Consider the following 24,820-nt stretch of genomic DNA (forward strand, 5'->3'; position numbering starts at 1 on the left):
CTAATGCTTTCCCAGGCCACAGCAGGGAGCTGGATTGGAAGTGAAACAGCCAGGACTCGAATTGGCGCCCACATGGGATGCTGGTGCTGCAGGTAAAGGTTTTACCCGCTATGCCACAGCCCCGGTCCTCCTGCTAAATCCTTTTGTATCTAGATGTCAATCACCTCTTGTAGTATTTGCCATTTGCACTGAAGCATTCTTAAATTCTGGATCACTAAGCCTCAAACACAACAGCTACCCTATCAGCTAATTTTAATATCTAGTTTTATTTTTTTACTCAAGTGTTTTTTGCCCCAATGCAATAGAGGAAAATAAATTTCCAGTGAGTTGCAATTTTCTTAATTTCTTTTTTAAAATGTACACAGAGTTTTGAAAAAGTTCATGGAAAATGTGTATCATGAAAACGCTATCCATGGGATTTCAAAAAATGCACTGAGACAGACTTAAGTTTTAACTGTTTCATAAACCTTTTGAAGTACCCTTAAATTATATAATATGCAAAAATCCAAGGGAAAAAAGATTGTATGCCCCTAGGCAAATAAAGGACATAAGACAATTTCTTTGTGGCAAAGCTGTTTTATTGAACTTCATGGGGAAAATGTAACAATGACACTATTCCACAACAAACGTAACTTCCGTTGAGACTTGATGAGGAAACATCCATCAACAATGTACTTTCCATAAAGCATTGTAATCAGCACATCAGGCTCTGGGGTCGTTTCCTTTGGTGTTCTCAAATTAATTGACTTTTCCAAAACACATCTGATATTTTCAACTAAAGGTCACAGATAAAATAAATTCATATATATATATATGTACATAAACTGTGCAATTATGTGCTCAAAAAAATTAAATAGGCATGTCCCACCATTTTGGAAGTGATTTCTCAACAATCAATGAGGTGTTTTATAAATATTTTGGAATATACCTAAAAGCTTTATCCCCATGAACTAAGTATGTTCTTTTTAAGGATAAAAAGATACATACAAAAAAATTAAAATAAGTTGTTACAAATGAGATACAAATATTTTTAAATTAATAAATATTAAAGTGAAAAAATAACTCCTCTTGCAGAACTGTAAAGAATACTATTAACTTCTTAGAAAAAGAAAGTTGATTTATTTTTTTAAAATCATGGTAACAATACTGAAAAAAACATAAGTATGCTTCTAAAGTCTGTAAACTTTCTTCTCCACTTTAGAAAATGTTTTGAAAAACAACAGTCCCTTCTTTAGAAAAACTATTATACCTTTCACATTTACTACAGCAGTCATTGTTGGACTATAAAAATAGTTACAAACCAACGTTAATTTAGATAAAAGTAAACAATTTTTACTTTTTAATTCTGGCATGATTAAGAAAAATGGGTTTCTCTCCCTAGATGCATGTTAAGCCAATACAAACTCTAATATTTAAAACTAATTGTTTCTTATAATTATTAGTGTCAGGTGAGCTTGTTTAATAGAATTACCTGGTTTTTCTAATGAAGTGTTCCAGTCAAGACCACGATAATGCCAGAACAAGATCCCTAAACTAGATTAGATTAAATGTTTAGCTGGTTTCCCACGTTGTGAAAATACGTTAAGTACAATCATCTTTTGGCTTCATTTCCTCTGAAATGATCAAGGAGAGCCATCTGTCAGAACTGGGAAGGTGCACACCTCAGTGAAAGACATGGCTTACATTCCATTTATGTAAATAGCTTCACAGCAAGTGTGCTATTTTCTATGTGCAAAGTCTTCAATTCACAATGAAACTATATAGGGTGAAAAAAACTTGGAAATATGCTTCCCATTACCAAGGAACAGACAAGATATTTTTCAATATCTAATTTATTTCCCATACCAAGGAGGAATAGCTCGTTGTGGCCACAAAATTTAAACACTTTAAAAAAATCAATATAACACAATACTATTACAGAAACACATGTCAACTCATAGTAATCAGGCACACCCTCAGAGCTATAATCCAACTAGAAGTTGATTTGTTAATTTAGCATCTAATCATTAAATTGATTGGGGAAGAGGAGAGAATGAGATACAGGACTTGAAATTACTAAAACCTAAAAATAAGCTCCCCTGTGGTAGCCAGGAGCCAGGTTCATGTTGACCTCTCCTCCAAATCACAACTCCTCCAAATGCTCCCAATTTGTTCTCCTCACTTAAAGACACCAAAACAAAATACAAAGCATCTTTCCTTGCCACTTCATCTGGCTTAAAATCTGACTTATACTTGCATATTTTACTAGAACTTAGTAAAGATAATAATTTATTCTTTTGAAAATAATGATTTTTATAGATCTGATCTGATCAATTAGAACTATCAAGCTTCTAGAACCAGTAGAAAAGTCATTCTTTATGGACTGAGACACAGAAAATATTCTATGCCTTCCTCTCCCCACTGGACCAAAGTCTTGACTCCATAATAACATACCGAAATACCTTGATAAAACAAAGAAGGAACTCAGGGAAGAGGCAAATACAAATTTCTATCCTAAAAGAACACTTCCCAAGGAAGGTAACAGTAGGTGTGTACTAACTTCTTACTTTTTTTTTCAGTCCGAGGAACACAGAATGAACAGGTACTGATTCTTAAAATCCCACCATGCTCTCATTTGAAGCTTCCTTCACTGGACTTCCAAAGAAAAAATATTCTGATTCAACTCATCATTTTCAATGACATCTGAAACCAACATTTTCCTTGTGTTGTCACAGTGACAAACTTCTTAGATACAAAATAAAAAGCATGACAATGATGTATACTAAAGTGTCAGGATGAGCCATTATATTTGAGAGTTAATCTTACGATTATCACTGTCATACTTCAAAAGTATTTCTTTAAGTCAAAATTGGTAGTATAATCAAGAGATATTTAGCACCAGCACGTCATTGCAGGCTTTGGTTCAGGCTTCAGGATAATTCCATTATCAGGGGGTTGACTAAGCATTAATGGTTTATGGCTCTTAAGCTTATGAGCCAAGGTCATAAATATAGCTTCCACATGATCATTGTCATTGGGGTTTTTAGCAGAAGTTTCAAACAAAGGCATACTGTGTGTATCGGCAAACTTTTGTGCCAAGTCTGTGGGAACCTGAATGGCACTTCTCAAGTCACATTTGTTTCCCACGAGGATCCGTGGTATGTCATTGGCTAGCAAATGCTGCTTGCATTCCTCTATCCAGGATGGCAGGCTGTGGAAACTGGCCATGTTTGTCATGTCATACACGAAGACAACAGCGTGGACATTCCTGTAGTAGTGCTGCACCATGCTCTTTCTGAATCGCTCTTGTCCTGCTGTGTCCCATAACTGGATCTGAAAATGAAATTTTTTTTAAAAAAAGAGGAAAACTGAAACTTTTATTCCAATTATACAGATTGAGACATTGAATTACCTTTGTATGAGCCTCAGTACTTCTTCACTTATACTTTGTTCTGTTCCCTTCTACAGAACTGTCTTTGTCAGTGCTGCCTATGGGATATGCATACTAGTCTCATTATTGTTAAATTGTAAAACAAGGGCCAGAAAAAGTATTTCAATTTACTAAGTGTCAGTAAATCAAGTTTGTTTGGATAAAACTATACTTCCAAAACTTATTTTAAGATGTTAACAGAAAATATATACATATATCAGGTTCTTGCAATACCTTAAGCGCTTAATTCCTATAAATTTGGTTACTAAATGTTACTCTACCTTTCAGTAGTATAATCTAAAATATTAGATGTAGGAAAGATCTTCATAGTTATGAGGCCCAGCCTCCAAATACACACACACACACACACACACACACTATTCCAATGTCTCCTAGTAGAAATATGGGGAATTTGAGGAATAAAGATAAATATAACTCATCATATTTAGAATTATCCACTAGATAATTATCCAACCTTTGTTTAATTTCTTAAAAATAAAAGTTGAATCATGAGCAGTTCTGTCAGAGTGGGAAAGACTAGAGACAGATTTGCTTAGATAACTTTAAACTGAAAGGCTTATGCTATCTACAGATGTTCAACATAGTAACTGGATGCCTAACCTGGTGCCTCCTCATACAACAGTACAAAGTAGATGGAAATTCAGGGGGATACTGAAGATAGCCCAAAAAGTAGATGTAAGATTTGAGGTTGGCCGGTGCCGCGGCTCACTAGGCTAATCCTCTGCCTAGCGGCGCCGGCACACCAGGTTCTAGTCCCGGTTGGGGCGCCGGATTCTGTCCCGGTTGCCCCTCTTCCAGGCCAGCTCTCTGCTGTGGCCAGGGAGTGCAGTGGAGGATGGCCCAAGTACTTGGGCCCTGCACCCCATGGGAGACCAGGAGAAGTACCTGGCTCCTGCCATCGGAGGGTGAACTAATGGCAAAGGAAGACCTTTCTCTCTGTCTTTCTCTCTCACTGTCCACTCTGCCTGTCAAAAAAAAAAAAAAAAAAAAAAAATTGAGGTTGTCAGAACATGCCCATGGGGGCAGCTTTGTGGCACTGAGAGCCAAGCCACCATGTGAGATGCTTGCATCCCATACTGAAATCCTGGTTCAAGTCCTGGCTACTCCGCTTCTGATCCAGCTTCCTGCTAACATGCCTGGGGAAACAGCAGATGACCCAAGTTCTTGAATTCCTGCCATTCACTTGCAAGATCCAGATAGATTCCCTGGCTCCTTGCTTTGGCCTGGCCCAGCCCTGGCTATTTGTGGACATTTGGGGAGTAAAGCAGTGGGTGGAAGATCAATCTTTCCATTTCTCCCTTTCTTTCTTTCATTGCTTTTCTTTTCTTTTTTTTTTAAAGATTTATTTTTATTTATTTGAAAGACAGAGTTACAGAGAGAGAGAGGTCTTCCATCTGCTGGTTCACTCCCCAAATGGCTGCAACAGCCGGAGCTGAGCTGATCCAAAGTCAGGAGCCAGGAGCTTCTTCTGGGTCTTCCACGTGGGTGCAGGGGCCCAAGGACTTGGGCCATCTTCCACTGCTTTCCCAGGCCATAGCAGAGAGCTGGATTGGAAGAGGAGCAGCTGGGATTCAAACCAGCGCCCATATGGGATGCCAGTGCTTCAGGCCAGGACTTTAACCTGCTGTGTCACAGCACTGGCCCCTTTCTTTGCCTTTCTAATAAACAAACAAATCTTTAAGAATGAGGCAAGATACTTACCTCTAATCACATACTAAAATTTTAAATGGATCAAAGACCTAAATGTAACAGCTAAAACTTTAAAGGTCTTTAGAGAAAACACAGGGTAAATCTTTGTGACTTTGGATTAGCAACAGTTTTTTAGATATGATGCTTACAGCATAAGCAGCCAAAGAAAAAATAGATAAATTGGACTTCATCAAAATGTAAAATGTTTTGGGTCAGCGCTGTGGCATAGCAGGTAAAGCCGCTGCCTGCAGTGCCAGCATCCTATATGGGTGCTGGTTCGAGTCCTGGCTGCTCCACTTCCGATTCCGGTCTCTGCTATGGCCTAGGAAAGCAGTAGAAGGTGGCCCAAGCCTTTGAGCCCTGCATCCACGTGGGAGACCCAGAAGAAGCTCCTTGTCCCTAGCTTCCGATCAGCGGAGCTTCAGCCATTGTGGCCAATTGGGGAGTAAATCAGTGGATGGAGGACATCTTTTTCTCTCTGCCTCTCCTTCTCTCTCTCTGTAACTCTGACTTTCAAATAAATAAATAAATATTTCTTTACAAATTTAAAATGTTTATGTTTCAAAGGTCAGTACCAAAAAAGTGAAAATACAACTCACAGGATGGAAGGAAATATATGCAAATAAAATGTATCTGGTACGGGTCCAGAGCCTTACAACTCAGTTAAAAGACAGCCCAGTTTAAAAACTGGTAAAAAAGATCCAAATCACACTCTCTGAATATCTATAAATGGTCAAATAACACATGAAACGGACATCATCAATCATCAGGGAAATGCACACCAAAACCTCAACAAAATACCACTTCACATGTACCAGAATAGCTCTAATAAAAAAGACAGACAATAATAAGTGTGGTCAAAGATGCAGAAAAACTGGAACGCCCAAGCTTTGCTGGAGAGAATGTAAAATAGTGCAGTCATTTTGGGAAAGTTTGGCAGTTCCTCAAAAAGTAAAACAAAATATTACTCTGCCACAAAAAGCAGTGATGTGCTACGGATGCATGCAATAACATGGATAAACTTCCAAAACATGCCAAGTGAAAGACACCAGACACAAAAGGCCACACGTTCCATTTCATTCACATGAAGTATCAAAAACAGGTAGGCCCATAAAAGCAGAATAGAGACTGGTGGTCGCCAGAGGTTAGGGGAAGGGAATAAACTATTTTTTACACAATTCTTATTTTCATTTTATTTGAAAGGCAGAGAGACAGAGAAAGATCTTCCATCTGTTGGTTCACTCCCCAAATAACCACAAACAGCCAGGGCTGGGTCAGGCCAAAGTCAGAAGCCTGGAACACAATCTGGTCTCCCTTGTGGGTTCACATGGATCCAAGTGCTTGAGCCATCACTGCTGCCCTCCAGGATGCACACTAGCAGGGAGCTGGACTGGAAGCTCAAACCAGGCACTCTCTGATATGGGCTGTAGATTAGCGGCTATGCCAAATGCCCACTCTGGAAATAATCCTTTTTAATGAGCACTGGGTTTTACTTTGGATTAAAAGAACTATTTTGTCATTAGATAGAAGTGGTGGTTGGATAACATTGTAGATATACAAAATATCTGACTCATTCATTTTAAAATAGCTAATTGTATGTTATTTGAAATTCAAATTAACAAATTATTAGAAAAAAAAAAGATGAAACAGAGAGATGCCATAGGACCCAGTCAAATCTGGCACACTGAAGAATACTGACAACATATAATAACACAATGATTTGTACACAAATGTTCATTGCATCATTATTCATAATAGCCAAGAAGTGGAAGCAACTCAAATATCCATCAATTGATGAATGGATAAACAAAATATGGTCTATCCATTCAATGGAACATTATTCAGCCAGGAAAAGGAACAAAGTACTGACACAAGCTGCAACATGGATGAATTCTGAAAACTGTATGCAAAGTGAAAGAAGCTAGACATAAAAGGTTGCCATTTGTGAGATACTATTTACAACAAATGTCTGACATAGGCAAATCCATAGAGACAAATTAGATTAATGTTGCCAGGGTGTGAGAGAAGGAAGGGTAGTGAGTGACTGCCAATAGGTATGGGATTTCTTTATAGAGTGATGAAATGCTCTGGAATTAGACAGTGATAATGGCCATACAGTCTTTGTGAGTGTACTACAAATCACTATGTTGTATATATTAAAAGGTCAAATCTTATGGCATATGAACTATATCATTTCTCAAATGGTTGCAATGGCAGCAGCTGGGCCGGTCTGAAGCAATGAGCCAGAAGCTTCTTTCAGGTCTCTCATGTGGGCACAGGGGCCCAAGTACTTGGGTGTCTTCTGCTGCTTTCCCAGGAGCACTAGCAGGGAGCTGGATCACAATTGGAGCAGCTGGGACCTTGAATTGGCACCTATATGGATGTCAGGGCTGCAGGCAGCAGCTTTACCCACTATGCCACAGCACCAGCTCCCAGATTTCTTTTCTCTTAAAGGCATTTTTTGTAGCTCAGATGTCTACATATCATTTCATTGGTGAATAACTATTTATAATATCCTATATATTATAGGATATAGGATATCATATAATATCCTATATTCAGAAATTTTAAAATTTAAAAGCACATGAAAAGGAAATATGCCAAAATATTAATGGTTATTTTTAAGGCAATTTCTCCTATTAGTTTTGCTATTCTGTTTTCCAAACAAACATGCATTTCTTTAATACAAAGAAACTACAGGAGTAGGAGTTAAGCCTAGTGAATAAGATGGCCACATCCCACACTGGAGTATCTGGGTTTCCACCCATGTAGATTTCGGGAAGCCAGTGGTGATGGCTCAAGTAACTGGGTTCCTGTCACTCACATGGGAGACCTGGGTTGAATTCCCAGCTCCCAGTTTTGGCCTGTCCCAGCTCCAGCCATTGCAGGCATTTGGAGAGTGAACCAGTGAAATGGAATTTCTCTTTCTCTAATAAGTTAAAAAAAATTAAACTTAACTTTAAAAAAAAAAAATTGCGGCCGGCGCCGCGGCTCACTAGGCTAATCCTCCGCCTAGCGGCGCCGGCACACCGGGTTCTAGTCCCGGTTGGGGCGCCGGATTCTGTCCCGGTTGCCCCTCTTCCAGGCCAGCCCTCTGCTGTGGCCAGGGAGTGCAGTGGAGGATGGCCCAGGTGCTTGGGCCCTGCACCCCATGGGAGACCAGGAAAAGCACCTGGCTCCTGGCTCCTGCCATCGGATCAGCGCGGTGCGCCGGCCGCAGCGCGCCGGCCGCGGCGGCCATTGGAGGGTGAACCAACGGCAAAGGAAGACCTTTCTCTCTGTCTCTCTCTCTCACTGTCCACTCTGCCTGTCAAAAAAATAAAAAAAAATAAAAAAAAAATTAAAAAAAAATTAAAAAAAAAAATTGCACAGAATTTAGCCCTGCCTCAAAGGACTACAGAAGTCCTCCACAAATGTAAGTAGTGACGATAAGAAAACCTTTGTTTTTGGAAGGGACTAACTCAATGATATTCCTATTCTGTAAATCTTGCTCAAAATTATTAATTAGTAAGCTAATGGGGCATTTAGAAAAGAAAAATGTTGTGAAGAAATTACTAAATCGCATCAAGACCTGGGCACAGGCACCCTGCTATGCTGCCTGCTGTTTTCCAGGCCTGCACATTGTGGAGACCAGGGCAAGTGAACAGAGAGGCTGCAGCCAAGAAAGGACAGGACAACAGATGCCAACTTTGACCGAAAGAGAGACTGACAGACGCCAGCAGAACAAACCCCATGACAGCCCAGAAAACTCCTGAGGTCTAGCTCTGAGTGGAGTTCATGGTAAGGAGGGAAGGCCACTCTGGAACTCTTTAGTTTGGCAAATGTTAAACTAGGATATTTGCAAAGTAACTTCCTCCAATTTAATACTTATATATTATAGGGAAGATGGCCCAATTGGGCCCAAACTGGTATTACTTGGAATGTGCTAAGCCCCAGTTTAAGGTTGCTTATTCCTTCAGGAGAGATGGTAATGTGTTTTTTAAAAACAGGGAAAGGATATGCAGAGGAAAGCTAAGATTACTGCTCCCAAATTCCTCCAAGCAGTCCCACTTTTAAGACTGAAACAAATTCGAGAAACTTGGTGAGTCAAGGTCACACAGTTGGTGGTGATGCTGGGGTTATGACTCGGGCCTCCCAACTCCCACTGCTTGCTTTCTTCCTTATCCCTTTCATTAATTATACATTAAATTCCTCATTTTAAAGAAAGTATTCCTTTTAAATAGTTGTAAGGTTTGCTATTTCTGTTAAGAAACTAAAGTTTATTTAAGAGTTTAATTTTAAATTTATCTTCATCTTTTTTAAAGAATTATTTTCTGTGGTTTTTTTCTAAGATTATTTTATGTAAAAGACTTATAGAGAGAGAGGGAGAAAGGAAGAGAGAGAGGGAGAAAGGGAGAGAGAGAGAGAGAGAGAGGAAGAGGGAGAGAGAGAGAGAGATTGTCCATCTGCTGGTTCACTCTCCAAATGGCTACAATGGCGAGAACTGGGTCAGGCCAAAGCCAGGAGCCAGGAGCTTCTACCAGGGCTCTCATGTGGGCAGCAGGGGCCCAAGCACTTGGGCCACCTTCTCCTATTTTCCCAGGCTATTAGCAAGGAGCTGGATAGGAAGTGGAGCAGCTGGTACACAAACTGGCACCCATTTGGGATGCTAGCATCGTAGGTGGTGGTTTTATCTGCTATGCCACAATGTTGGCTCCCAGTTTTCATCTTGAAAGGCAGAACAACAGAGAAAAAGACATCAGCTGGTTCACTCCCAAGGTGTCCTCAACAGTTGGGCCCTAAGCCAGGAGTCTAGAACTTTCTGGGTCTCGCTTGAAGATGGCAGCAGCCCGAACACTTGAGCCATCACCTACTGCCTCTTAAGATGCATTCTAGATGTTGGATTAGAAGCTAAGCAGCTGGGATTGGAACCAGCATTGTGATATGGGATACAGTAGTACAAGCAGTGGCTGTGCTACAATGCTTGCTCCTATTTATGTAAAAAATTTAACATGGGCTGGGGTGTGGCATAGTGGATAAAGTCACTGCCTATAGCACTGGCATCCCATATGGATGCTGGTTTGTGTTCTGGATGCTGCACTTCCAATCCAGCTCCAGACTAATGGCCTGGGAAAGCAGCAGAAGAGAGCCCAAGCTTTGGGCCCCTGCACTCATGTGGGAGACCCAGAGGAAGCTTCTGGATCCTGGCTTCAGCCTGGACCAGCGCCGGTCATTGTAACCATCTGGGGAATGAACCAGCGAATGGAACATCTCTCTTTCTCTGTCTTTCCCTTTCTCTCTCTCTAACTCCGACTTTCAAAATAAATAAATAAACCTTGGGGCCGGCACTGTGGCACAGCAGGTAAATTCCCTGGCCTGAAGCGCCGGCATCCCATATGGGCGCCGGTTCTAGTCCCGGCTGCTCCTCTTCCCACCTAGCTCTCTGCTATGGCCTGGCAAAGCAGTAGAAGATGGGCCAAGTCCTTGGGCCCCTGCACCCACATGGGAGACCCAGAAGAAGCTCTTGGCTCCTGGCTTTGGATAGGCGCAGCTCTGGCCGTTGCCGCCAATTGGGGAACCATTGGATGGAAGACCTTTCTCTCTCTCTCTGTGTAACTCTTTCAAATAAATACATAAAATAAATCTTTTTTTTTTTTTATTTTGACAGGTAGAGCTATAGATAGTGAGAGAGAGAGAGACAGAGAAAAAGGTCTTCCTTCCGTTGGTTCACTCCCCAAATGGCCGCTGTGCTGTGCCGATCCGAAGCCAGGAGCCAGGTGCTTCCTCCTGGTCTCCCATGCGGGTGCAGGGCCCAAGGACCTGGGCCATCCTCCACTGCACTCCCGGGCCACAGCAGAGAGCTGGACTGGAAGAGGAGTAGCCGGGACTAAAACCCAGTGTCCATATAGGATGCCGGCTCCGCAAGGCGGAGGATTAACCAAGTGAGCCACAGCGCCGGCCCAATAAAATAAATCTTTAAAAAGAAATTAAAATACCTTAAAAATAAAAAAAAATTTTTTTTTTGACAGGCAGAGTGGACAGTGAGAGAGAGAGAGACAGAGAGAAAGGTCTTCCTTTTGCCGTTGGTTCACCCTCCAATGGCCGCCGCTGCCAGCGCACCGCGCTGATTCGAAGGCAGGAGCCAGGTGCTTCTCCTGGTCTCCCATGGGGTGCAGGGCCCAAGCACTTGGGCCATCCTCCACTGCACTCCCTGGCCACAGCAGAGAGCTGGCCTGGAAGAGGGGCAACCGGGACAGAATCCGATGCCCGGACCGGGGCTAGAACCCGGTGTGCCGGCGCCGCAAGGCGGAGGATTAGCCTAGTGAGCCGTGGCACCGGCTCATTTTTCTTTTTTAACAACTTATTTATTTTAAAGGCAGAGTGACAGAGAGAGATCTTCCATCTCAAATAAATAAAGTTTAAAAAAAAAAACTCATAACTAGGGGCCTTCGCCTGCCGTGCTGACATCCCATATGGGTACTCCACCCTGGCTGATTCACTTCAGATCCAGCTCCCTGCTAATGCGTCTGGGAAGGCAGTGGAGGATGGCCCAGGTGCTTGGGTCCCTGCACCCATGTGGGAGACCCAGAAGATGTTCCTGGTGCCCAGCTTCAGCCTTGCCCAGCCCTGGCTGTTGTGGTCATTTGGGGAGTGAACCAGCAGATAGAAGATATGTCTCTCCCCTCCTCTCCTTGTCTTCCTGCCTTTCAAATAAATAAATCTTTAAAAACACATATACACATCTAAAATACAAGCCAGTTACTAAAACCCTTTGGTTTTATGTTCAAAATACCTCTTCTACTTACCTTTTCTTTTCACTAGCTTCCCTTATCACCTCAATTCTGGGTTTCCAGGGCAGCTGACCGATCGCGTGGCCTCTGTACATTTTATACTTATTCCCCTAGGTAACCACTACATGGTTTAGGAACTGAGCAAGACACTATTGGAAATCATGCGCTCGTGTCTCGTGGGCTTGAATAAAACATACATATTGGGGCCAGTGATGCAGCACAGCTTGTGATGCCAGCATCCTATATCAAACCACTGGTTCAAATTTTGCTTTCTGTTTCTACTTTTGCACCAGCTTCCTTCTATTGTTCCTGGAAAGGCAGAAGACGATGGTCCAAGTACTTGCCACCCGTGTGCGAGACCAGGCTGGAGTTCGGGCTTCAGTCTGTTGCAGCCATCTGGGGAGTGAACCAGCAGATGGAAGATCTTTCTCTCTCCCCATTTCCCTCTTTCCAATAAATAAATCTTTTAAAAAATAATATGGATAAATCTTATGTTAACCTTTTTATAGATTCTGTTTCTTTCCAGTGAAAGTGCTAATGTAGTTCAAAGACAGAAGAGTGCAGAAGGAGGGCTAGGGAGGTTGTTGAAGGAGACTCTCAGAGCTGAATAAGGAAGAACTGCATGGGCAAAATATGGGATAGGAGGTATATATTAGTTTGATGTTCATCACTATAACAAATACCTTAGAGTAGCTTCTTAGCTAAGAAAGGTTTATGGCCGGCGCCACGGCTCAATAGGCTAATCCTCCGCCTACAGCGTCGGCACACCGGGTTCTAGTCCCAGTCAGGGCGCCGGATTCTTTCCCGGTTGCCCCTCTTCCAAGCCAGCTCTCTGCTGTGGCTGGGGAAGGCAGTGGAGGATGGCCCAAGTGCTTGGGCCCTGCACCCCATGGGAGACCAGGAGAAGCACCTAGCTCCTGCCTTCGGATCAGCGCGGTGCGCCGGCCGCAGCGCACCAGCCGTGGCAGCCATTGGAGGGTGAACCAACGGCAAAAGGAAGACCTTTCTCTCTGTCTCTCTCTCTCACTATCCACTCTGCCTGTCAAAAAAAAAAAAAAAGAAATGAAACGTTTACTTTGGCTCAGTTTTGGAAGTTCATCGTCCAACACTGGGGAGCCCAATTGGTCCGGTGTGTGTTGAGGCGAATGGCAGAACATGCGCACAGTAAGGATCACATGGCAAGCTAGGGCACAGAGAGACAAGGAGCATGAGTGTTCTATTTTTGTCCCTTTATAGAGCTACCTTGAGGGGCCCGTTTTGTGGTACAATGGGTATAGTCCGCCACCTGTGACACCAACATCCCATATGGGTGCTGGTTCGTGTCCCGGCTGCTCCACTTCCAATCCGGCTCCCTGTTAATGGCCTGGGAAAAGCAGTGGAAGATGGTCCAAGTGCTTGGGCTCCTACCATCCATGTGGGAGATCTGGCTGAAGCTCCCAGTTCCTGGATTTTGGCCCGGTCCAGCCCCAGCTGTTGCAGTCATCGGGGAAGTGAACTAACAGATGGAAGATCAATCTCTATCTCTTTCCTACTCTGTAATTCTTTTGAATAAATAAATAAATCTTTAAGAAATAAATAAAATTTTAGGAGCTGGCACTGTGGCATAGTGGCTAAAGCTGCCACCTGCAGTGCTGGCATTCCATATGGGTGCTGGTTCGATCCCAGCTGTTCTACTGCCAATCTCACTCTCTGCTATGGCCTGGGAAAGCAGTAGAAGATAGCCCATATCCTTGGACCCCTGCATCTGCGTGGGAGACCTAGAAAAAGCTCCTGGCTCCTGGCTCCAGACCAGCACAGCAACGGCTGTTGTGGCCATCTGGGGAGTGAACCAGAAGATGAAAGACCTCTCTCTCTCTCTGCCTCTGCCTCTCTGTAACTCTGCTTTTCAAATAAATAAATAAATAAATCTTTAAAAATAAAGTTTTGGGGCTGGCGCTGTGGCGTAGCAGGTAGAGCCAAAGAGCTTGCAATGCCAGCATCCCATATGGGTGCCGGTTCAAGTCCCAGCTGCTCCACTTCCAATCCAACTCTCTGCTATGGCCTGAGAAAGCAGTAGAAGATGGCCTAAGTCCTTGGGCCCCTGCACCCACGTGGGAGACCCAGAAGCAGCTCTCAGCTCCTGGCTCTGGATTGGCGCAGCTCCAGCTGTTGTGGCCAATTGGGGAGTAAAACCAGCAGATGGAAGACCTCTCTCTCTCTGCCTCTTCTCTCTCTATGTAACTCTTTCAAATAAATAAATATCTAAAAATTAATTAATAAAGTTTTAAAAAGCTACCTTGATTTGATCATAAGATTTCCACCCTAACAGCCTAATACAATGCAATCACTTTCCAAGGTCACACCTTCAGATAACATACTTCAATCAAGTTCCATAATATTCAAGTATGGGGCCAGTGCTGTGGTATAGCAAGTAAAGCCACCGCCTGCATCCCACATGGGCGTCAGTGTTGGCGTCCCACACAGGCGTCAGTTTGAGTCCCAGCTACTCCACTTTCAATACAGGTCTCTGCTATGGCCTGGGAGAGCAGAAGATGGCCCAAGTCCTTGGGCCCCTGCACTCATGTGGGAGACCCGGAAGAAACTCCTGGCTCCTGGCTTTGGATCAGCGCAGTTTTGGCCGTTGCAGCCACTTGGTGAGTGAACCAACAGATGAAAGACCTCTTTCTCTCTCTGTCTCTCTCTTTCTGCCTAAGCCTCTCTGTACTCTGCCTTTCAAATAAATAAATAAATCTTTAAAAAAAATTCAAGTATAAGATTCTAGGATCAAGGTGTTAAAACATGGGACTTTGGGAATAACCAAACTGTAACAGAGGGCTATTCCAAGCAAAGAGTTGAGAAAATGAAGTGTGAAAGGAAAATGAAGTGTGAAAAAAAAATCAAGTGTGAAAGCACAGGAATCAGCAAATAATTGGGATTCTATAATACTTGGAGGAAACTAATGGGAATATGGTTAGAAAAGCAACAGTAACCTGGTATTCAGGCAACAAAACACAAATAGATTAATTGAGGCCTGATGATGGAGGATCAGTTGAGCTGCGCTAAGAGTTCAAAGAAGTTAAAACAAAAACAACTTGAGCTAGGATTCTGTATATGGAGCATCAGCAAAGTGTATGGAAGAAAATCAATTAGACGCAACAAAGGAGAGGGGCAGGGCCACAGGACAAGGAGGATGACATCAGGATATCCTAGATAAATCCTAAACTTCATATAATTTTCATACATCACGGGGTATTTTTTTTCACCAGCCACTTAATCGGCAGCAGTCATTTAGTCTCGCAGTTAAGAACCCACATTCCTGGGTTCAAGTCCCGGCTCTGGAGCCCAGACTCTAGCTTCCTGCGAATGTGGACCCTGGATTGAGTTCCTGGCCCCTGGCTCCTTGCTCCAGCCCTAACCTAGCCCACGAGAGTGAACCAGCAGGTGGGAGCTTTCGCTTTGCCCCTCAAGTAAATGAAAAATAATTTAAAGACACATAAATAAAAATGTAAAAATCATTCTTAAATTGTGAGCCAAATCAAAACAGGCAGTGGATCATTTTTGGCCCTGCATGACTCTTGTGCTCTACTGTACTTTTTCATGCTTAACAAAACTTTTATCTTGTTTTCAGCAGTTACTGTTTAAATATTTGATTTATCAATGGAGGGAGATGTCCTAACTGTTTTTCTTTAGTTAATATTAACATCTGTCTTTAGTGTGGCAAAATTTATTTTTTTTATTACTATTTATTTGAAAGTCGGAGTTACACAGAGAGGAGCGGCCGAGAGAGAGAGACAGAGAGAGAGAGAGGTCCCCCATCCGCTGGTTCACTCCCCAATTGGCCGCAATGGCCGGAGCTGCACTGATCCGAAGCCAGGAGCCTCTTCTGGTTCTTCCACGTGTGTGCAGGGGCCCAAGGACTTGGGCCATCTTCTACTGCTTCCCTAGGCCATAGCAGAGAGCTGGATCGGAAGTGGAGCTGCCAGGAGTTGAACCGGCACCCATATGGGATGCCAGCACTGCAGGTGGCGGCTTTATCCGCTATACCACAGCGCTGGCCCCAGGAAATTTCATTTTTACTTCTACAAATAAGTAAACTATTGAAATGTTCAAGTAGCAACTGTGGACCTTAATGGTGGGAGAACAGAATAAATTCGGCACCAAGCTTCAGTAATTCCATTGGTGTGTCTGCCATTGTAAAATGGTTGTGAAAAAGAGGACAGCTGGTCCCATGAGGACCGACGTACAGAGAGGGAGCATAAGGACAGAGTTAGGAGTCTCAATCTAAAAGTCAAATGCCTTCTTATTTAAAGAATCAGTTTTATGATTCTATTCGACTTCCAAATTTCTACACAATATTTTCCTTTAAATTACACATATGTAGTGCTTCGGAACAGATGAGCAAATATAGACTTTCTTACATTTGATGAGACATTTTAACTGATTCTGAAGGAACCGTGATCTCTGCATATTTTCCAGTTCACAATTTGTAAGGGTATATAACACAATATCTCCTTTTTATCAAACAAAATGTCTAGAATGACATCTTATTAATAAAATAACATAGAACTTCCCAGCTTCCTAATGAAAAAGTTCGAAGCAATGTCATCTCAAGTCAGGTTCACAATTTTCCAAAAAGATAATATGAACATTTTAAGCAGTAGCACATGGAATACAGCTCTTCTATGTCACTTTTAGTTGTTTTTTTTTTTTAACGGACACTAAGAAAATAAAAGTTTTTTGTTTTTTAAAAATTTCAAATAAGGGGCCCAGTGCTGTGGCTTAGTGGGCTAGGCCTCCGGCTGCAATGTCGGCATCCCATATGGGTGCCAGTTCGTGTCCTGGCTGCTCCTCTTCTGATCCTGCTCTCTACTTGTAGTCTGGGAAGGTGGTGGGGGATGGCCCGGGTGCCTGGGCCCCTGTGCCCAGGTGGGATCCCTGGTGGGGTTGGGGTAGGGAAAGGGAGTCCTGGCTCCTGGCTTCAGATTGGCCCAGCTCCCGCCATTGAAGCCATTTGGGGCGGGGGGGGGGGGGGGGGTTGAACCAGCAGATGGAAGACCTCTCTCTGTGTCTTCCCCCGTCTATAACTCTACCTTTCAAATAAATAAAAATTTTAAAAAATTTTTCCAATATAGTTATATTTTATCCTACTACAGAAGTCTCCTATTTTTTTTAATTTTTTTTTTTTTTTTTTTTTTTGGACAGGCAGAGTGGACAGTGAGAGAGAGAGACAGAGAGAAAGGTCTTCCTTTGCCACTGGTTCACCCTCCAATGGCCACCGCGGCCGGTGTGCTGCGGCCGGCACACCACACTGATCCGATGGTAAGAGCCAGGTACTTATCCTGGTCTCCCATGGGGTGCAGGGCCCAAGCACTTGAGTCATCCTCCACTGCACTCCCTGGCCACAGCAGAGAGCTGGCCTGGAAGAGGGGCAACCGGGACAGAATCCAGCGCTCCGACTGGGACTAGAACCTGGTGTGCCGGCGCTGCAAGGCGGAGGATTAGCCTAGTGAGCCACGGCACCGGCCCTCCTAACTATTTTTAAAACTTTATTTATTTGAAAGGCAGAGTGACAGACAGAAAGACACCTTCCATCAGCTGGTTACCACCCAAATGGCTGCCAACACCCAACGCTGGGCCAGGCCAAAGCTAAGAGCCGGAACTCCAACGAGGTCTCCCACACGGGCACTTGGGGCATCTTCCACTGCTTTCCCAGGAGCATTAGCAGGAAGCTGGATCGGAAGTGGAACTGCTGGGACTCATATGGGATGCAGCATCACAGGCAGGGGTTTAACCCACTCTGCCACACTGGTCCCTCTCAGAACATTTCTGTAGTCTTTTTTTTTTTTTTTAAGATGTATTTATTTGAAAGTCAGAGAGTTACAGAGAGAGGAAGAGACAGAAAGAGAGAGATCTTCCATCCCCTGGTTCACTCCTCAGATGGTTGCAATAGCAAGGCCTGGGCCAGGCTGAAGCCAGGAGCCAGGAGCTTCTTCCGGGTCTCCCACATGGGTGAAGGGGCCCAAGCACTTGGGCCCTCATCCACTGCTTTCCCAAGTGCATTAGCAGAGAGCTAGATTGAAAGTGGAGCAGCAGGGACTTGAACCGACACCCATATGGGATGCTGGCAACGCAGGTGTCAGCTTTATCCACTATGCTACAGCACCGCCCCCACCCCCCGTAGTCTTTTTTAACCCAATAAAAATCTTACTCATGGGACCAGCATTGTGGCGCAGTGGGTTAAGTCAACCCTTGCGACACCTGCATATTGGAGTACAAGTTTGAGTCCCTGATCCACCACAGTTCTGCCTGACCTACTACTGCCAGCACTCATCCAGGTAGCTAAGTTTTGACTTAGCTTTCTCTTTTCTTCAGTATTAGTATCCCTTGAATTTGCACCAAATTAATGTGTGATCTTTAAGTACAAACCAGAACCCAGGAACAGGTGAAGGGAACTCAAATCCCAGCTTCTTCCCCATTTTCTCTACTTCCATGGTAAATTTTCTACTTCCCTTCGCGGGGTGGGGGTGGGGAGGGATTTCCCTTCACTGCCTACCCATGCCTTCCTCTATCATTGCTTCCATCTTTGGGTGTTCAGCTGCAAACAACTGATGCCAGTGAAGAAAAATCATGAAGCTGCCAGGAAAGGCAGGTTTTATTTTAGGAGTACCAACCATGAACCAGGTGCTTCATTCATGTTCTTGTGTATTCCTCAACCCAGCCTGAAAAGGCATTACAACCCCAAGTTTCCAGAAGTTAAGAAACCTGCCTGAGGGTATTCCCAGGACTTTCCGTGTTAAACCTAAACAGTCTGGGTCAAAGCTGGTTACTTTACTAAGGACACTCAGCTCATCTGTTCAGTTTGTTTTCTGACACTGTAACAAAATACCTGATACCGAGGAATTTATAGAGAATAGAAGTTCATTTGGATCCTGGTTCTGGAGGCTGGGAAGCCCAAGAACATGGCACCTGCATCTGGCTGAGGGCCTTTGTGCTGCATCGTCACGCGGTGGGGGGCACCATATGGCAGGACAGAGGAAGCCTGTGGAGACAGCCTGATATTGAAGAGACCCTCCTATAGTAACCCATTAGTTCGCAAAGCCAAGAATTGGATGAATCCATTCCTGAGGGTGCAATCACTACCCTCTCACCTGTTCAGACCTGAACTCAGCCCAGCTGGGGTCTGTGTGTTTTCTCCTGGAACTTTTGCTTCTCCCAAAGCAAACTCCCTCTGCAACTTCAGACGCCCCATTACAGTCCTGCCCCAGGGTTCCCTGGGTCTTGTCTAATTCTGGTGAATGCTGTTCAGCCTATTGTTCTGTCTTTTCCTCTGCAATGGAAACATATCTTTCTTACTCCCTAATACAGTGCACCCCAAAGGACCACCACTGCCAGCTTGTAAGGGATGAAGACAAGTTACAAGGTTAACAGAGGGGTTGATTTCTCTTCACCCAGTTTCTCCTTTAGCATCATGAGCAGCAAAGCCCCTATAGGGTGGTGGTGGGGTAGGGTGGAGATGAGGGCACTGAAAAATAAATTATTGTTGCCTTAAGGATTCCAAAGTAAGACCACAGAGAAGCCTGTTTCTTTTCCCCTGCCCCAGGGAACTGAAGGAAAGTAAAGACAAACACGGATTTAAAGTGCAAAGTAAAAGCAAAAGCAGCAGTGTAAGCAAGGCAGGGCAACGCTTAGGACCCACATGCTTCAAGCAGTGGTGTTGAGGGGTGGCTTTGCAATGAAGTGAGCCTCTGCACACACCCTCATCCTCCAGCGCAACCCCTCTGAACCTACCACCTGTTACCCTCTCCACTTCTACTCACTACATACCCGGTGTCCCAGTCTCAGCAACCACCAACAATGACTTGAAGGGAAGATGTGAGAGGATCCGAGATGGCATCAAAAAAATGTTTTTGGAGACTTAACTAAGAACGATCACAGAACGTTTCTCCTGGAAAAGAGATATTTCTAGACAAAGCAATCTTCTACAGAAGCCACTCTAGCAAAACTGCATGCACGAGAACACCTAAGCACTTCCTCAAAGGCAACAGACTTTACTTCCATAAGAGTAAGGCAGTGCTCAAACCACTGTTTTCTAAATGTTATTTACTGAATGCATTTTCCATGTTCGTCAGTACTCTTCCTTCGGTCATATTTCACGGACACTCAGCATATCAGACACACCCCTAACACTCTTGCTACTCCAAGTGTGGCTCCCAGACTTGTATCTGCAACACCCAGGGGTGTTACCAAATCAGAATCCGCATTTTCATAAACCATGCGAACAATTTGCATGCCCATTAAAGTTGGAGAAACACTGCCTTAGAAGTTTGCAACTTAACAAATGCTTCCAATCGCCAGCTCCAACCTCCACATTAGCCTAGGAAAATAATGGAGCGCATACCCCTGCACAGGTGGGGTTGGGACACTGGCCACCCCTGGGCGCACTTCCTCCCAGACAGTTCCGCAGGCGCTCACCTTGATGCGTTCCCCATCAATTTCCACTGCTCGTTCTCTGAAATCCACCCCAATAGTGGCCTCGGTGCGGTCGGGGAAGCGGCCAGCGCAGAAGCGGTAGGTCAGGCACGTCTTGCCCACATTCGAGTCGCCGATCACGATGATCTTGAAGATGCGCGAGCGGGCCGGAGGCAGACAACCCGAGGCCGCCGACACCGCAAGGCTGGACGAGAAGCTCGCCTCAAGCGACGACTCCATCTCCGAAGCCATTCTCCCCACCCGCCCCAAACTGAGGCGGAGGAACCGAGGCGCAGAAAGGCTGGGAAATGACGCCACCGCCAGCCAGCGGCGCCCTGCCCGCCGCTGCCAATGCGCAAGGTCCCGGGAGCCCCCGCCCGCCTGCCGGGCCGCGCGCGTGCGCACCTTCCCGCCCCCGCCCCACACAGGTGTGGCGCCCACCCGCCCCGCCGGGCCCAGCCGGCCGCCCGCGGCCACACCCCCGGCGTCACTCGGACGCGCCCGTCCGCCGGCGACGGCGCCGGGCCGGTAGGGAGCTTGCCGGCGGGGCGGAAGGCCAGGCTGCCGGGCGGCTGAGCTGAGCGCCGCGGGCCCGGCACGGCCTGACCCGGCCCCGCCACGTCCAAGGTTCCCGCCCTCGGGAGGAAGCCGCGCAATCAGGCCGGGGGCGGGGAGAGAGAGACAGCTGAAAGGAAGGCCACACCGCCGGGCACCCTCTCGCGAGAGGCCGAGGAGCCGCCTTTGACGGGGGCGTGTGCCTGGTGAGCGACGGTAAGGACGTCGGGCTCGGCGCCGCCGTCGACGTGCTGTCGGGGCTGCCCGGGACGCGCTGGTGGAGGCGAGCGGCGGCGCCCGCCGTCTCCGTGGGGCTCCGGGAAAGGCGGGCGCTGGACTGCCGGAGGGCTGGATGGGGTGGGACGCGAGCGAGCCGCTTCCGGAAGACCGCCCGACACTGGGCGCACTCGGAGGCGGCGCCGGGCTTTGCTGCCTGAAGTCCTGACAAGACGCATCGTTGTCCCTGCGCGGGCGGAGGCGAACGGAGCCGCCTTGGACGCCGAGTGTTTCGACAGGCGTCACCAAGACCTTGTGCGATTATCCAAAGGGACCCTGGTGTCCCGGGCTCCAGCAGAGCACGTGTGGGCCACTGTGGGGTTGGGGGGTGGCATTAAACCCGGGAGTTGTCACTTGACGCCACCCTGACGGAAAATAAAACCCCTTTATGCCCTAGTTATGTCAGTGCCTGGGTGATGATGCTGCAGGGGTTAAGTATTGAGTCCACTCAGATTTGCCTAAGGAAAATATTAACAGATGAAACCACCCAAAGCTACAGAATCTCCATGAATTACTCAAAAGATTTGGAATGTGTAAACATACTGCTTTTTGCTGAAATGTTTGTTTTGTTTTGCAATGACAAGAATTCATTTGATGAGACAGAGACAGCTGCTGTCGCTGGACCACTCCCCAAATGCTGCAAATTCCGGGGGGTGCGACGGCGGGAACTCAATCCAGGTCTTCCACGTGGGTGCCAGGAGCCCAGTTAGCCCAGCCATCACAGCTTCACCCTCCAGCGCACCGCGCTGATCGAAGGCAGGAGCCAGGTGCTTCTCCTGGTCTCCCAAGAGGGTGCAGGGCCCAAGCACCTGGGCCATCCTCCACTGCACTCCCTGGCCACAGCAGAGAGCTGGCCTGGAGGAGGGGCAACCGGAGCCGCAAGGCGGAGGATTAGCCTATTGAGCCACAGCGCCAGCCTAGGAAGCTGGAATCTGGAGCCGGGGTGGGAATCAGACTGTGTGGGAGGAAGGCACTGGGCAGCCCGATCGCTAGGCACTCCCTATTTTATTCTTTCTTTAAACGGATGGTTGTGTTCGGAAAGTCAAGGTCTGTGGACATGACAGGGCTTGAATAGGGTGAGGGGAACAACAGAGCACTGTTGTTTCTAAGAAAGCAGGTAAGTTGCTTATTCCTGCAGAGGAAGTGAAAATGTAGTTAGAATAAATGAGTGGAACACTTGACAAAGTTCCGGGAAATTGTAAAAGCCTTAATATTTTAGAGTAATTTCTACTGCTGTAGGAACACTGGATTTGGTCATGCATATACCAGATTATGTTAGCCAGAAAATATTTACCTTCCTGATTTAGAGTGCATGCCAATTACGTTTATTCAGTTTCCTGTTACAGAAATCACAACATAGGGCCTGGCATTGCAGCTTAGCCGGTTAAGCCAACGCCTGTGGGTTCAAATCCAAGCTGCTCCACTTCCGATCTGGCTCCCTCCTTATAGCCTGGGAAAGCAGTATAAGGTGGCCCAAGTCCTTGGGCCCCTGCATCCATGTGGGAGACCTGGATGAAGCTCCTGGCTCCTGGCTTTGGCCTGGCCCAGCTCTGGCTGTTGCAGCCATCTGGGGAGTGAACCAGCAGATGGAAGATCTCTCTGTAACTCTTTTAAAATAAATAAATGTTTTAAAAAGTTACAATATGGACTGCAAAATCCCAATTGTTTATGTTATTCCCATGAAAATTAACTTTCCCCAAAATATTACAAGTCCTTGGAATATATTCTTTTAAGCTACCTAAACCATTCAAAGGAGCGATTCTGAAGATTGAAGGGAAAAGAGCAGTTGAATACTTAAAAATGTGGATAACAGGGCCGGCGCCGAGGCTCACTTGGTTAATCCTCCGCCTGCAGCGCCGGCATCCCATGTGGGCGCCAGGTTCTAGTCCCCGTTGCTCCTCTTCCAGTCCAGCTCTCTGCTGTGGCCCAGGAAGGCAGTGGAGGATGGCCCAAGTGCTTGGGCCTTGCACCCGCATGGGAGACCAGGAAGAAGCACCTGGCTCCTGGCTTCAGATTGGCTCAGCGCCGGCCTTAATGGCCATTTGGGGGGTGAACCAATGGAAGGAAGACCTTTCTCTCTGTCTCTCTCTGTGTATAACTCTACCTGTCAAAAAAAAAAAAAAAAAAAAAAAACTTGCAGGAGGCCTGGGTCAGGGCTGGTCCCAAGCTGGGATCTCTCTAAGACTAGCCTTTTGTTTAAAAAAAGAAAAAAAAACTATCCAAAAAAAATGTGGATAATAAAGGGAAATTAAAAAGATTATGAAAAAGCATAAACATCAGCTACCCCAAGACCCTGCTCTTTCCTTTGTGTATCCTGGTGTGTGAAGGTCAGCTTTTCCTGAGCTGCATTAAACATTCTTCACCATGTTTCTTCAAATCCTCTCCATTCTTCACAGCCTGCTCAAAAGTTCCATCCCTGTGAAGTGTATCCTCATTAATGTAGCTCAGAGTGCTCTGGGCTTGATTCTGATTCTACTACGTGTTTGAGAGTATTGCGCATTTGGTCTTGGATTTAAATTTCATGATTATATTTTGTATCTACCAACTAAATTGTCAGCTCTTGATTACCGACTGGAAGTTCACTGTTAACTTATCAAATGGTGAATGAATGAGGTGAGAAATTTCTTGTAAAGCATGTCAGTTTGAACTCTTTAGCAATTATGCATAATTTAGCCCCACTTGAATTGAAAAATCATTGTTGACACTTGATAGAGTTATGAAGGGCTTGTATTTTTAGCTTGTAGTTTGAATCCTCATGTGACTGATGTCTATGCTATTTTTCTTAAGTGAGTAACTCCAGAACCTCTGGAATTGATACTTGAGAGGCGATTCTACCATTGCAGCCTTTTTTTCCCTCAGAGTTCATTTTCAGCCTTGGCTTCAAAACGTGAAGACATTACCCTTTCCTTAATAGTCCATGGCACAGCTGAAGAAAAACTGACTTTGGATCTTCATAAGTAGGGCCATTGAAGAATTACAGAATTTGAACTATGTGCTTAATATTGTGTTAGTGATTGGGGTGGGGAGGAGAAGACGATACAAAATAAGATGCGATTTTAGTCTATGAGGAATTTATAATCTGCCAGAGAAACAAGTTAATATGAAACCATTAATGAAAATCAGGATAAAATGGAATACTGAATTTTACCCTAGAAGTGCTTGGCCTGGATTTTAAAAGTTCTAGATGAGTTGAAATTATGCATAGTAACAAGAGTTGAAAATGGCTGTGAGGCAGGGACAGGTATTTGGTGCAGCAGTTAAGTCAGCACTTGGGAAGCCTACATCCCACATCTGATGCATACCCTTCTGCAGATCCAGCTTCCTGCTAATGTGCACTCTAGGATGCAGCAGATAATAACTCAAGTTATTATTTGCCAATCCAAAGCCAGGAGCCAGGTGCTTCCTCCTGGTTTGTATCCACCATGCGGGTGCAGGGCACAAGCACTTGGGCCATCCTCCACTGCCATCTCGGGCCACAGCAGAGAGCTGGACTGGAAGAGGAGCAACCAGGACAGAATCCAGCACCCCGACTGGGACTAGAACCTGGGGTGCCGGCACCGCAGGCGGAAGATTAGCCTAGTGAGCCGCGGCACCAGCCGATGCAAGATTTAATACATATATTAAACTTTATAATTTACAATAGAAGGCCCTT

The 24,820-nt window shown here is 45.3% G+C and overlaps 1 protein-coding gene and 1 long non-coding RNA gene across 8 annotated transcripts in view; one reads left to right on the forward strand and one right to left on the reverse strand.

Annotated features, from left to right (window-relative positions):
- Positions 1 to 556: 556 nt before the first annotated feature.
- On the reverse strand, positions 557 to 21,417 carry RAB33B (RAB33B, member RAS oncogene family). Its single transcript, XM_070047578.2, has 2 exons — positions 20,341 to 21,417; positions 557 to 3,312 (listed from the first exon to the last, which is right to left on the reverse strand). Exons 1-2 carry the CDS (start codon positions 20,587 to 20,589, stop codon positions 2,872 to 2,874), a joined length of 690 nt encoding a protein of 229 aa, XP_069903679.1. The 5' UTR covers positions 20,590 to 21,417; the 3' UTR covers positions 557 to 2,871.
- The window catches only part of LOC127483149 (uncharacterized), a 64,391-nt gene continuing 60,421 nt past the window's right edge, over positions 20,851 to 24,820 (forward strand). For 3 of the 7 annotated variants that reach the window (XR_016212270.1, XR_016212272.1, XR_016212269.1), the window contains exon 1: positions 20,970 to 21,108. This is a non-coding gene — a long non-coding RNA (uncharacterized LOC127483149). Of the gene's footprint in view, positions 21,109 to 24,820 lie in introns of all 7 variants that reach the window. The other 4 variants (XR_011378242.2, XR_016212271.1, XR_016212268.1 and 1 more) reach the window with 4 other exon arrangements.

This window comes from Oryctolagus cuniculus, chromosome 8, assembly GCF_051225735.1.
Source record: "Oryctolagus cuniculus isolate XC-2025 breed Fujian yellow rabbit chromosome 8, ASM5122573v1, whole genome shotgun sequence".
NCBI classification, from domain to species: Eukaryota; Metazoa; Chordata; class Mammalia; order Lagomorpha; family Leporidae; genus Oryctolagus; species Oryctolagus cuniculus.